At 42.5% G+C, this 14800-nt stretch overlaps 1 protein-coding gene across 3 annotated transcripts in view; it reads right to left on the bottom strand.

Moving 5' to 3' along the window:
* The window catches only part of XYLT1 (xylosyltransferase 1), a 202598-nt gene that overhangs the window by 31376 nt on the left and 156422 nt on the right, over positions 1 to 14800 (bottom strand). For all 3 annotated transcript variants that reach the window (XM_055805406.1, XM_055805405.1, XM_055805407.1), the window contains one exon: positions 11758 to 11838. In XM_055805406.1, the coding sequence (XP_055661381.1) occupies positions 11758 to 11838 (81 nt within the window). The remainder of the gene's footprint in view (positions 1 to 11757; positions 11839 to 14800) is intronic.

Raw genomic sequence — 14800 nt, 5'->3', positions numbered from 1 at the left:
AATAAGAGGAGCAACTGCAGAACTGTAAAGTTATGGAAATGAATTATTTGAGACCAATATAAGAAGAAAAAAAAAAACGACTTGGAAAATCAATCTGTGTCTGAAAACAGTATGAACTGGATGCCCGCACATGTTTTGAGACTGTCCGATCCAGGTTTCTATTTGTTATTCCATTTTCAGAATTATTTCCCAGAAAGGGGAGCAGGGCAGCCACAAACCAGCACATACCTTCGCAGGGGGGGTGACTGCTGTTAATAAGGGTGAGCTGCTGCACTGACTACATCCCACGAGTTCTGAGCAATAACAAATGCTAGCTAACCAGACCGCCACAGTCACTGGCATCCACTAGACCACCGGTCTCACTGGGTGCAAGAACTGCAGCTAACAAGAGCCGTGGCACCTACAGTGCAGAGGACATCGTAAGACCTCTCCTTCCTTCCTGAACAACACACAGCTACACCAGGGCTCTTAGGAATTTTTTAGGATTAGGAAGTCAAGAAGACATTTTAGTGGTCCTCAAGTGCATGCAACTGAAGGAAAAAAAAAGCCAGGGAACACCATCAAAGCCTTCTGGACTCCTGCATCTGTAAACATGAGTGTTAACCCTGTAGGCTAACTCCCCGGTTTAAGTTTTGTTCTAAACCCATCAAAGAAGTGAGGCGCAATTATGAAATGGTGCATATTAATTTTCAAAAGGACCGTAAATTACTCCAGGGTCTATGTCCTACTGATAGCTATATCTCTTCTCACAGTATGAGAAGAGGAGCTCCTCTGTTAACACAACAGTGCAGAAAATGTGTAGATGAGAGTGGAGAAATTTTTCTTTCCATGAACAAGTTTCTAATTTCATGTTCCATTATGAAGGATAATAGAAAAGTCTTGCAATTTTAATGCAGCGCTCTGGAATGTAATCTTCAAATTCAATATTTATGCAGTTATCTCCAAATAAAATATTAATGTGCCTGAAAGTTTGGTCATTTATTTATTTCCCTCAAAACTAAATGTTCATTTGAGTTAATTATTTTAAGAAAATAATAGAATTTTATCGACCGTATTTCAATAGGAACATAAAGTTCTTTCCATGAAATAAATTCTTTCAGCTGCTATGTCTACCAATTTATCATCCTTTATTCTTGTTTTCAAATACAAGTTTTCTTTGACTGCAATAGAAACCTTCAAACCAAAAACCCACCCGACCATTTCAACCCCCCCCCTCTTTATTTACAAACTCCCTCAGCCTACAGTGCTTACAGCTCTGTTATACAACTTCAGCCTCGTTGTCCGAAATTGGCAATAGAAGAGTATGTCCACACTCAAGATGAGAAGGTCTCAGCAAATCTAGCCTCACAGCTTCATGTTTTTCAAAATAGCTGACAGGCTCCTTTTATATATATGTACACAGTGTATGCAGTTCTATGACTTTTTTGAGCTAATAGCTTGGTCAAGCTGCATATGGAGTGAAATAAGACAATTCTTGGAAGCATGAGTATTTTCACAACAAATCTCAGTCCTAAAATCCTACACAACAAGGTTACTAGAAGAAACCTCAATGGACTGTCCCCTCTTTCATCCTCCAGCAAGGCAGTGTAGCCCAACTGAAGAGCAGCAATGACTTTGGAGACTGGCAAAACAATGACCCTTTTGCTAATGCTTCTTGAAACCTCCCTAGAAACATCCTATCGGGGTTTAAATGCCAGTAACAACCCAAAGAAAGCAGGCATTCCTCAGAAGGCTCACCCTTCCTGGGCCCACCTCACACCCTCATAACACCTGAACGCAATAACGCGTTGGCACAGCAAATAACTTCATTTTATCTATGAAGCAATGATTTATACAAGAGGCTTTCAAGATACAGCTCCCCATTGGGCAGCTGCTTGCTATCTATGTTCCTTGGGAGCCGAGGGGACCAAGGATATTTTAGATCTGGTAGATCTAACTGATCCTGCCTGAGGTGGCAGTCGGTCACCCTTGCAAGCCTTGCCTGTGCTGCTGGCACACAGAGCTGAACCGCAACCCAAGTGGAAAAGGTGGATAAGGCTTTATTTTCCCTTTCAGACTCTCTTCTAGGATAATGGATGCTCCTAGCTATTCCAGCAACAGCAATTCTGGCACCCAGGGAGGTAAGAACTTACCCTGAGCATATTGGATATTGCCTGAGGGAAGGGAAAGGTGCTATTTCTATGCCGCGTAGCCCTGTTAAAGAAATCAAAAACCTTCAGACACTACAAATTGTCCACAAAGATTCTTGACTAGCCAGCCAACAATGCTGGCAGCAGCCACCTCTGAAAAGAAAAATAAGAGGATGGAGGGCAAAAGTATGACCCTACTGATTTGTTTCTAGTCTATGCTGTATTAGTTTTGGTTATGGTTGATGTAATACCAAAACAGTGCATTTGATGAAGGCACATCAAGCTTCAGAGAGAAATGAAATGCAAAAAATGGTGGGGGTTTCCTCAAGTCTTTCTCTCTTGGGTTTTACATGACACCTAGCATATAACTCCCAAATTAAAGTAGAAAAAATGGATTAGTAACAGCATGTCATTAATCTCAGTGAATGTGGAAAAATTCAGGTGCCCTGAACTTCCACTGAGCCTGGCACACCTCCGAGAACTGCCATACTTGCCCGGACAGTGACACACAACTGACCAAGGTATGGTTAGCCAAATACAACAGACACTGATGTCAGATGAAGACACTTGGCCTTTCTCCTGGTCTAAGATAACCAACAGAAAGAAAATCATGATGATAAGCGAATCAACCAGGAGAAAATAAAATTGAAGTAAGAAAAAACATGCCATTTTTCCTTATTTCATAGACCACCCCATCTGAGATATTTTATACTTACCCTTAATGAATTTTAACTCTTCCTAAAAAGCCTCCAATTCTGAGCAGCCTGGATTACCCTTGCAGGTAAGCAGCAAGCATAGCACGACATGAATGCAGCAAGCATAGCACGACATGAATCATCTTGCCAGCTGAGCTCAGCGATGGGGCAGCGACATGCGTGGAAGGTGCCGTTTGCGCGCTGGCTATGTGTGGATGCAGCCTCAGGGGTTAACGGTTCCGCATGATTATTTTTATACATTAAAAATCCTCCTGCCTGCAGCATGTGGTCTGTCACACTGGGTAAAGATAGTTAACTGTCCAGACAGCTCATGATTGCAATCCAGCTTAGGGAACTCCTCTTACTTTGTAATGTATTTACATATTTATAAATACATTTCAGATGAGGCTCTAGGACTGTATAACACAGAAAGCATTTGTAAGATGTTTAGCACACGCTCCTACAACACAAATATAAACACAGCTCGGCTCTTGTTATGATATGTTATATCTACTAACAAATATCGTTGCACAGTTACTTAATACCAGCAGAAATGTCACAAATCTCACCCTTTTGGATAGCTTTCTCCAAGTGACACTGCCTGCCACAGCAACCCTGGGAGACCCCCACTCCTGAATGCTCAGGCTTACGCAGTATGTAAAACAGTTTGCTGTTTTCTTCTTTCCAAAGTTCATGAATGAATAAAACTTTCTTAAGTATCAGAGACTATCAGATTGCTACATGTTACTTATCACTAACAGGTTTTTGTCTGGAAGGAATATATTTTTTTAAGGTGAAAAGGTTTTTCTTAAATCTTTCCTGTTTCCAGCCCGTTGCCCAGAAAACCTCCTGTTGACATTTTGCTGTTAATCAGGTGCGCCTACCAGAACCTCATCATCATTACTCACAATACAAGAGGAAGAACTATGAATAAAAGTTAACAATACATCAGCGAAATAATTCACCACAAGTTGAAAGTCAACGTCAGAGCAAGGATCTGCAGAGCTGGTAGCTCCACTAGCACCACATCCATGTTCTCCTTAATACATGTGGACAACCTCTGCACGCCGCTTTGATGATCTGCTCCTCTTTTAACTCTCTTTAGACAAAAATTTGAAGAAGTCAGGCAATTTTCGTGGGAGAAGTCAGGAAAATATTTTTATGGATGAGAAATACCAGAGGCTCTTGCCAGCAGTGTTTCCACAGCCACCATGCAACACTGACCAGAATCAATCAGTTGGGGAGCATAAAACAATCATTTGCAATTTAGGTGACCACGTAGAAAGCACAGAACAGTAATTTGACAATCTTGAGCATAACAGTCGCAACAAGTAATTTGTGAGCAATCTCTAGGCTACAATATATCTCCAAAACCCAGTCACTGAGTAATTCTTTGTAATAAGCAACTTCATAAAAGCCAGACCTGCATGGAGCATTCCCTGCCTGCTGCAGGCCAGAAATCCTGGCCACCACTGACTATGTGATGGATTTCCAGTTGACTGTGCCGTAAGGCTGACTTCACCCCATTTCCATGAGGAACTATACTATGGAGGGTTATATAGCATTTAAAAAATCTGAAATAATTAACAGTTGGCTATCTGAGCACAATGTCTGCACTGTACCAGATAAACGCCTGTTTTTCTAAGATATGATCTCACAGTATGTTTCCCAAGACCTCTTTTTGTCATGCCAGAAGCCTCCAGGGCTGACCCCCTACTCCCGACATGGAGTTGAAGCTTGAGAGGGGGAACCACATCAAGAAGAGATAGCACCTACTCATCTGTCAACAGGGGGAAGGTCTCCTGGTATGACGGGCAGCACGCAGAAGGCGCAGAATGCACAGTTCCTGCTGTTTCAAAAGGCTATGAAAGAACTCTCAGTATTAGTTAAAAACAACGGAAGAAAAGAGGGAGCGATAAAAATTGTAACCTGCTTTTCGGTGTGCTTAAACTGCAGCATCCTGAATGCAAATGTTATGAGGTCAAAAGCAGAATTCTTCTTACCCTTCTTTAATTCCTTTACTCTGTTTTACTATAAACACAATACTATTCTACCCCCCTAAGCTTTAATGCCAATGCACAAACAAACATCAGCAATATCCTAAAGAATTTCTCTCTGGACTGGATTTGCTATAGTGAGATCGGGCTTATTTCACATGCAAAAGCCAAACCCGTAAGTAAACACACATACTGAAGGGCTTTAGTAGCTTTGCCCACTGTGCTAAATGCTTGGAAGTTAATAAGGAACGCAGGGAAATCTTGCTTTTAAAATATGGTTAGTGTTTGTCGTTCCTACGCCCTACAGGAGAGAGGGCACCAGACCTGGTGGAGCAGCAGAGCACGGCGGGTATGTGACAGGGCGGCCAGCGCCGCACCATGGGGTCACCGGCTGCCCCTCGGCAAGGACAGCATGCCCCCCCCCCCCCCCGCCCCCGCCCCGTGGGAGGGCAGGGACTGAATTCAGAACAGAAAACACAGGTGACAAGACCTCAAAATTAAGCCAGCCCTGACAGATGCAGTTAGCGACGTTTGTTCCTGCAGTCTGTGTGGGTCTCCAGGAGCTGGGCTGCAAAGAACCATGAGACCAAGCAGCTCTACTGCAAGGGCTTTCTGACGGTCCACGTTACCACAGTTGCTCCCAGTGCATGTTCAAAAAGTTTTATACTTGGTGTGCAACTAAATCTGGGACAGACAACTGGTCTGCTGCCACAAACACTTGGACAATATAAGGTTAAGATCATTTACAGCGTAGCAAAAACGGAGCAGTATTTTAACTGGCTCTTGCAAGTTACAAGTCCACCTCAAAATTTTATCTTAAATATGGCCTTTCCCAATCAATGGCATCTTTATGGAAACCAAATGTCCATGGCATTTAGAGCATTCCACATGAGATGCTGTTAAAAGCCAATAGATACATTTTATCTGGTCATTATTCCATCTCTATATGGGCATAATTAGATTTTTCAAGCTTTATAGTAGGTGCCTCATACTCCACATAATTTGTTTCTGCTTTTTTCATATGTAATTTTCTCAGTATATCCATGTAACACTTTAGTCATATCACATCTTTCCATTATGTTTAGAAGAAATTCCTCAGGATTTTTTCTTCTTGTCCACCTTTTCCTAAGTGTTAACTTCCACTGGTTTAGAAAAAACTTACTTTCTATCTTCTGGAAATCTCTCTTTCAGAAGAAGTCTTAAAAAGCCTTAATGCTTCTCAATATTTTAATGTTGCAGGTCATGCAGCAAACTCTTCAAGCGTCCCAAAATAAATAAAAAAAACCCTCTCAAATTATTTTTAGTTGTAGGAAACTTGCAGAGTCTATTTTTTGCAGTAATGACTCTACTAGGAATTGTCTTGTTTTGACACCAGTTCCATACTCCTCATGAGTACAGGGCTCGAGGGGAACTTTTAAAGCCTTTCCTGTGGGTTTCTTTTCACCACTCTTCACTTACAATGTCTTTTAAGAAACACTGGAACAGCTTTTATAAAGACAAAAATTTAACGGCTTCCTCTCGCGATCCGGGAGGCCATAGCTCAAGTGCTTTTTTTTTTCTTTTTATATAGTACAAGCAAAACAGGGAGAAATCTGCAAATGCTCGTGTGCAGCATGTACCACGAATCCACCAGAGACTCAACGATATGAAACCTGACATTTTGCCATCTGTTTGTCTCCAATAAATGTCTTCTCTAGAAGATTTCTTGTCCTGTCTCCTCCTCCTCTTCCCAACACCCACAAGACCGAGCAGTCTCCAGCTGGGAATGCTGCTGGGCCTGAGTGACTGAGCTTGGACTGGCTGAGTGACAGCTAGTGCAGAGGACACCTGGGTGTCCACCACGACAGCACCTCACTGGGTGCTTCTACTGTGCTTAACGTCTCGGGGTTTGCATTCTAGGTGACTGGAGAAAGAAAAGGAAGCGGGGATTCAAACTCTCCAAGTGACTGAGGGCAAGTCTGAGTCACTTTCACACAGATTTTCAAGCTACCAAATCAGGCTATCGACCTGTGGGTAAAACAGGGCCACAATATCCAACTTAAAAGGATGTTCCCTGCCATAATTATTTTATAAAATGTCTCAGGACCTTGGGTGAAAGGACAAAAATGTTATTATTTATACCACTAAAAATGAAGTGCGCAGCTCAGCGTTCTTAGACAGCAATCAGATTTCTGATTACTTTACCTCAGTTTTCACTTCCCTCCTAATTCCCACCCCACTCCATGAATTATGGCTACTTCAAACCTTCACACTTACTGCATCTTCCTGAACTGCTGGATGATCTTGCTTGTATACTCTATCAAGACCAGAAAACATCCTGCTTTGTCCCATGTCAAGACATATGTCCTTTTTTACTACATTTTCCTACTGTCTTCAAACTATTTTTGGCTTTCTTTGCACTGACAACTTAGCATTGTTCTCCAAAAGTGAGCAGAAATAAAAGCCCTACAAGGAGGCAAGTTGTCAAGCTGAAGCAGTAAAGGCTTTACGGCTCCCCTAACACTTAGCATAAAGCAACAAGGAACATTTGAAAGTTAGCTGTAAAATCTAAAACTTTTAAGTGCAGTCTCTTTGCACAGAAGATGCATCTTGCTATTTCAGTCGCTACAGTTCACAGGCAACCGTTGGGCCGAACTACTTACAGGCAAAGAATGGATCTTCTTAGTCCGTGTGCTTCAGAATACCGAAGCGTTTAAAAAAGTTAACAAAAAAAAAGTATGATCAAGGGAAATTTGAGCCAAATGAACCAGAACATGTTTTACACGAGCAGCAAGGTAGGCTGGGACTTAAGTGGTTAAACTACTCCAACAGCAGGGATGATATAGCAATTTTTTTTCCTAGTATTCGGGTACTCTGGGCAATTCACCACTGCAATAACAAAGTAGCATTTTCTGTGTGAACCATTTCCTAACCGACAGCCAAACCACCATCAACCCCGTGTACAGAATGCCAACAAACAGCACGTGCCACAGTGGAAAAAAGGCATGCCTGAAAAGGTGAAGAAACAGATCCGCATCAACAGAGCTGGGCTGACAGAGGTGGAGATTTTGGGAATGTGATCCAGCCCTTCGTGATTTAAGGTCTCTCCAGCCTCTGAGAACTGGGATGGGCTTGTGATGCTCCTTACTAAAAGCTGAACAGTTCAGCATTGCCTCTAGAAGTATCTGGAACCCAGAACCCAGAAAGAGGATGACACAACTGGGAAGAATAACATCAATGAGGAGAAAAAAGAAAAGAACTCAGATACATAAAAACTTTTAATGGCCTTTCCTTTAGCTGTTTGTATTCTGCCTATGAGCTCCAGGTTCCTCAAAGATGTCACAGCATCCAGCCTTCACAGCATATTTACACTGCTTCCCAAATGACTATTGCAGCAAGGTTTCTATAGAAAAACCCCCACTCTTTTTCCTGTCTGTCGTTGAAGGTGTCACTTTTGACTGTCTTTATATTTTATAATACATTAGCCAGGTGCTGCTCCTGCCAAAACCCCAAATCTTCCAGGTGTTCCAAATTGTAATAGCTTATACAACTACCAGGTTATTCTTTTGCTTTTAATAGTCTAAGACACTGAAAAGAGGAGAAAATGTGTTGCCCGCTAAGTACTATGTAACGACTCCAGCCACTGTATGCAATTTCATTTCATACATCCAGTTCTCTAAGGAAATAATGCCTCTCCAGCTGAGTTAAGGAGCCATTTTCACATCCATTCCCTCTTCTGAAGCCACTAGAGGAAAATCAGAGCGATGCACTTTTTAATGACTTTGGCATAACTAAAAGAAAACTTCACTCTATAAAAGGAAGCCTGTTTTCTCTCCTTATTTGGCAGTAAAACATGTACTGATTGTGAACATGGCTTGAATACAAAGTACATTGTAATTGAGCTGTATAAGCATTTCAGTTTGAAGATGGCACTTCTAATTTTTCTCGCCGTTGTATGATCGAAAAACTATGATGACTTAAAATTCAGAGCTTCCAGTTGTTCACAAAGCAGACTTTAAGAGTTGAAAAGCTTATCGCTTAGAAGCCATTATTCACCCACAAATTAAAATAAAAAGTACCAGCAAGGGTTGTACATTGCTTTCAAAGACATTTAAATGCTGAGCTCCTGTACTATTAGTTCAAATGTTTTGAGAAAAACACCTTGGAACAGCAAAATTATTATTGTACATGGGGTGACAGTCAGTCTAGTCCAGTGTCCTCTCCCTTATCATGGCTTCAACTAGCCATTTTAAATAAAAAATACTGTTCCGCTCTGTTTTGAGATAGGATGTCCCAAAGGAGTTTTCTCCTATTGCCCAACAACTTGGAAACTGGCCTGTGTCCTAAATCCTTTCCAAAAGCTGTCCTTTAGGGGTTTTTTTTCCCTTTAAATTTTTGTTGCCAAACCTTGAGGCTGTTGCTTCTCTTCCAGACCTTACTAAGCGCTTGGCTATACCATTCCCCCTACGGGATATTCCTTTTCCACAGGGCTGTGACAAGGCAAAGCAAATGGCAAACCTGAAAAAGTAACTGGAAAAATTAATAGAAAAAAATAAAATCATCTCTCCCTCTAAAATGAGCAAGTCACCAAGTTTGGCTGTGGGAGTTTGCCAAGCAAAGGTCACAGGAGGCTGGGAGAACGTTGTAAGGAGGCACCACTACCCGCCTCTCCTTCTGCTCCTCTGGGGATGCCAGCCGTGGGCGGCGGGACACCGGGTGACAGCCCAGGTGCGCCCGTGGTCTCGTCTCACCTGCCTGTGCTTATACAAGGTATTTCAGCCCAGAGGATTTCACCGTTTTAACCAGAGGGACACATCTCACCGGCATGACAACGGCTTACAGACCTCAGGCATAAAATCAAAGTCAATTGGGAACTGTGTGTCAGAGGGGCAGAGCAGAAGGTCCATCTACCGGTTTAGACAAGACTGAGTTACCGAAACACCAAAACTGAAAGACTGGGCTAGAGACCTTCACAAGATACAATTTCTCTCTCAGCAGGTGTGAGTAGAGCTGGAAATTCACCCACGATAGAAACAGAGGGCTAACTGCTTTTTGATCAGCTTTTGACACCAATGGAATTAAAAAAAAAATTACCAAACGGCAATATTACTCGGAGGCTTCTACAGCTGCTGGCTTGAGTCCTGTCTCTACAGCCATCTGGGCTATGCAGGAGGAGGGCAGTCACTCTGTCTCCCTGATAGAAATTGTGGGGAGCTGCCAAGGGGCGATGTGAAAGGCTCCATTCATCCAGTGGTCAGCACTGGAACCGCTTATGGTACTCAGGGACTACACAACCACAGCAGACAGGGGTGGCAAATCCGCCCTCATGTCCCACACTATGTTCCCTGATGCACAGAGAATGTATGGTAGAAATCCAGGAGAAAAAAAGAAAAACACGGTGACATGTTTTCATAGGCTAAAAGGTATTTAGTTGTTTATACAGTCAAAGGGAACCACTGAACTAATAAATGGGTTGTTATTCCTGCGAGGGGAGGACAAGTGGCACATTAGCTCATTTCATTATTAAATTAATACCAGATTAGTGTGTTTAATTGATCCAAACTGTTCTAACCCAGCTGAGGTTGGCGTGTTCAAACCAGCTTGACGCAGGCATGTCATAATTCATTAGTTATTTTCCTTAGCCAGCTCAGGGAATTTGAGAAGAATCAGGTGCACCAGAGGAGCAAAGGGACGTAAGAGACCGACTTCTTTTCCCTGGCTGTTTCTCTTCCGTTTTCTACTTTAACCCTGCTGTCGATCACTATTGCCAGCTAGCGCTGAGCCTGCCAATCACCCTGACACTCCGCATTGCCTAAACCAGAGACTCTTCTGTGGAATCTGTTCACTTGGATTTAAGTATTATTCCTCACAGTATTATTTTTTACTACCTGCTGTAGAATTTCTGCATGCACAAGATGAATGCTCATGAAGACTTCATTTAAACAACAACATGACAGAATTGATAAATCTAGTGACAAGAGCAAGAGCAGGCAAGAAGCAAGAGACCTGTGTGTTATTCTACCCACCCACTGTGCTGAACATGCGACTCTGTGTGTCACATTCTCTGTGTACGCAATCTGAACCCAACCTTACAGTACACTTGATATTTTCCAAAATAAAGAGAAGACCTGGTGACCCCAAGCACAATAAAACAGTATTTGTGGGTGCAAAGCCGCTGGGACTCAGCATATGGAGTTGTTGGAACTGTTGTAAGACCGCTGTTATGGTACAAAACTAGTGATAAAGAGGAAAAGCAAAACTATCAATAAAGAGGAAAAGAGGACCACTGCAATCAGACAGGAAAGTTCTTCCACCTGTAGAGTTTCTTTGACTATTTGGAAACACGGTGTTTGGTCACTGCTGCTCCCTCAAGCCACTAAGCTGGAAGTATTACGGATGTGCTGTGGGAAACACAGCACGTTCTCTTCTCCCTGGGACCCGCATGGGGTGCATGAAGAGGGATGTTGATTCAAGGACTTCAAAACTGTAGCAGAACATGACAACCCTCCAGCCACCGTCCTCACCCTCACTAGCCTGTGCAGGCTGGTCCAGGCTCCCACACCTTGCAGAGATGCTCTCGTTGCGCAAGGCTGTGCTGCAGACTCTGGCTGGTGCATGTCCTGGTCACCGGCGTGGCTGAGACTGACTCGGTCAGGGAAGTGCTGCTGTGTGCAGCAACTACCACTTGCTTCTGAAACATCGCTCTGTGCCAAGTCCCAGGAGGGCACAAGCGTCAGTCTGCTTAATGTCTCCCTCCCCACCCAAAGCATCTTTGCAAAACTGACTCTGGGGAAGAGGTATCCTGGACCAACAAACAAGTGTCCTCAGGGGAGGGTTTCCTCCTCATTCCACTCTCTTTCCTGAACTCTTCTTTACTCAGATAATACTGGAAAACCATCACTATGCAAAAAGTCTCAGTGCTCTGGTTAAAATAAGGTGAGGAAAGGGCCAGCTTACCTTGCATTGTCCCTCCCATGTGATTTCAAGAAGTTCATATCACGGTATCTGGACAGGAATGCTACTAGCTGGTCATTTGTCCTGCAAGAGAAAGAACAAGGGATGCACTGTGAAAACTACTATGTTTAGATTAATTTACATACTTCTTGTTCTCATTTGGGGACCATCAGCAGACTCTTTGATGGAGGCAGCTGCTGAAAAAACTTCCATCCTGCTGCTAAACTTCACTGCCTCCCTCTACTCAGGAAAGTGTATTTGGAAAGAAGTACAGCTTTATTAATTCTTAACAAATTTCATATCAACTCTTGGCAGATGTTTTAAGCATTGTAACAGAATATGTATTAAGTAATACTGCTCAGCACTTTTTAAGTATGAAAATCCGGCTGTGAGATGACTGCATTGATAGTCCCATTTTACATGCTTTGCTAGACCTTTCCTAGAGAATTTGGTTAAGTATCTACTGGCATTTTATTTGTTTTCATCCTTGTAATAGAGAAGAGGCCAAGGTTGGAAAGCATACAGCAAGAGAATTTGGATGTCAAAATGCCAATATAATTAATAGGAACAAAGGAATTTCGAAGGTTAATTCCAATTAGTGTGACTGGCAATCCAACACCAGTATTTTCAGATTTTCAGCTGACATGTCCAAGAATCTATTTACACTTGACAGCTTTTGTGGTCTGTTATTTCTTTAACAATGGAGCAAGCATGTTCTCTATAGGTCAGCATATTTAGGAAAACTGAATAAAACATATTAAAAAGGTCTTTACATCCTAAGTTGCATTCATAACCACATCATTATAGATACAAAACCATTTAAGCAATGGTTTGTAATGAAGTTCATGACAGAAAAACTAAAGATAAAGCAGCTGTCAATAGCACTGCACCTCGAAAACATTTCATTATTATAAGCCACAGAAAACCAAGTTAAACCAGAGTCCTGCACAAAACGTGTTTAACTCCTGGGGTCAGGCTGCAACAACTTGGAAATGCTGTCAGCCTAGTAAACTATCTTCATAATCTCATTGATTTTATCTGCACCAAATGAAGTATCTGCCTATCAACCAGCCGGAACAGCTAGGCTGTCGGAGCCTGAGACCCTCCTTCTATGCTCACTCATGTGAATTTTAATACCTCCTAGGGTCAGACTCTGCATCTCAATTTGGCAACCTCAGAAAACTGCTTTCTGTATAGTCAGCTGTGCAGATTTTCACATTTGCTGCTCCAGTGATTCTCCATCTTACTGGGATGAATAGGCATTTAGTGAATTTACTTAGCAATGCTTCCACATGAAATGGTTTCAATGGCTGACATCTTCGGGTGAGTTTCTAGGCAAAAGCTGGTAAGCAAAGTGATCTTTAGAAATATAACCAAGTTTGGAAGCACTTGAGCTTTAATTTCCTTACAGGATAAAAATCAAATCAACCAAAGTAATAATCCGCGCCACTCAATAAAACATCATCATTTCTAGATTGCTCACCAACCTGTATTTCACTACTCAGTAGTGCTCTAACAAGTGTATTTGTACTTGTGGCTGCCATACAAACTTTTCAAAGCTTCTCGCTTTTTAGATAATGCTTATAAAAGCCCACATGATGTTTAGCTCTCAAAATAATTAATAATTGACATTTTACCACTTCTAGAAAACATGGGTAGCATCTCGATCCTACTTAACAATACTCAAAAAAATATACAGAGTTTTACTCTTTGTCAATTAAGTATGCTTCTTTTCATGTGTTGACACCTTGGAAATAAACCATCACATTTCCATTTGGTAAAACTTTCTAGTTATTTGACATTTAGATTTATGCGGGCAACCAATTCTGTGCTCAGCATGGCAGCACACTGTATTTCTATTAAGCTTTCATTCAAACTGCTTCTTATGGCCCCAATATCATGAGGACGCTGTACATCACCTCCGAATTATTCTACCACATGACATTAAAAAGAAAATGAAAGGTACTCAACATGTCATAAATGCTAAAATCCTCCTCACCTTTCAGGAAACTGCCTTCAGGAGTATATTTCCTAAATGCCTCTGGCACAGATTGCTACCACACTTGTTCATGTACGTAGGGAGCAGAGTCTCCACGCCATCGCAGTGCCTCTGGCACCAGCTATTTACAATGCCTCTGGCGCTCCTTCTGAGAAACTCTAAAGACATGGGGCTATCTATTCTCTAAGTAAGACAATGGAAAGCTGAGATTTTCAGCTCAAGACATCACTGGGAGCAACATCAACCCCATGCTGCCAAATTAAATTCCGCTATAGCTTCACAAATTTCAGGGACAATTCACTGAGCATAAATCTGGCACAGTCTTGTACCCACCATCGTGGTGTAATAGAAAGTAACAAATGCAACATACCCTTCCCAAGAAGGATATAAAAAAGTCATGGAGATGGGAAGAGTAGTTCATGCTACTGACTAAAAGACGCTAATGTACACATCAGTTTCCCCAGTGCATAACGCAGCACGAATACAGATCGAGGAAAAAGCCTTTCCACAATTGGTGCGTGAGGCCGTGGCCAATGGATGCATCCACACAGCTCCCACTTTTATTTCCTTTTGTTATTAAACTCACTCGGAGGGCAAGGTAGCAGGGAGAAGGATTAACCAGCTGGTTACCTGTGCCATTAGCAGGGAGGGAGGACGATGCCAGAGTACAGAGAGAAAACGTGCAGTGTTCGACGGTGCAGCATGTGGAGAGAAATGAGAAACTAATTCAAAGTGTGAAGAAAGCTCGTGCATGTGGGAGGGCTTCCATGGGAAGATGACAAGTGAACATGACTGATGGGGAAACAAAGCATTGTTGACTCCATCAATGTAGATCTGGTGTTAAGCAAGGGCAGGTCTGCCACCTGGGATGGTGGTGTCCATCTCCACCAGAATTTTAGTGAGGTCGCCTCAAATAAGATGCTGCTGCTCCCCTCCTGCAGCAAGGGTGGACGGAGGTGGCACGGTGGGATGCCGCTCAGCAAAACCCAGCCAAGCCTCCCGGGGGGTCAGGCTCAAAGGATGGGAGCACTTGGCTGGGCAGGTGGG

This window comes from Falco peregrinus, chromosome 5 (genome assembly GCF_023634155.1).
Source record: "Falco peregrinus isolate bFalPer1 chromosome 5, bFalPer1.pri, whole genome shotgun sequence".
Lineage (NCBI taxonomy): Eukaryota > Metazoa > Chordata > Aves > Falconiformes > Falconidae > Falco > Falco peregrinus.
This window is presented reverse-complemented; position numbering and strand designations above follow the sequence as displayed.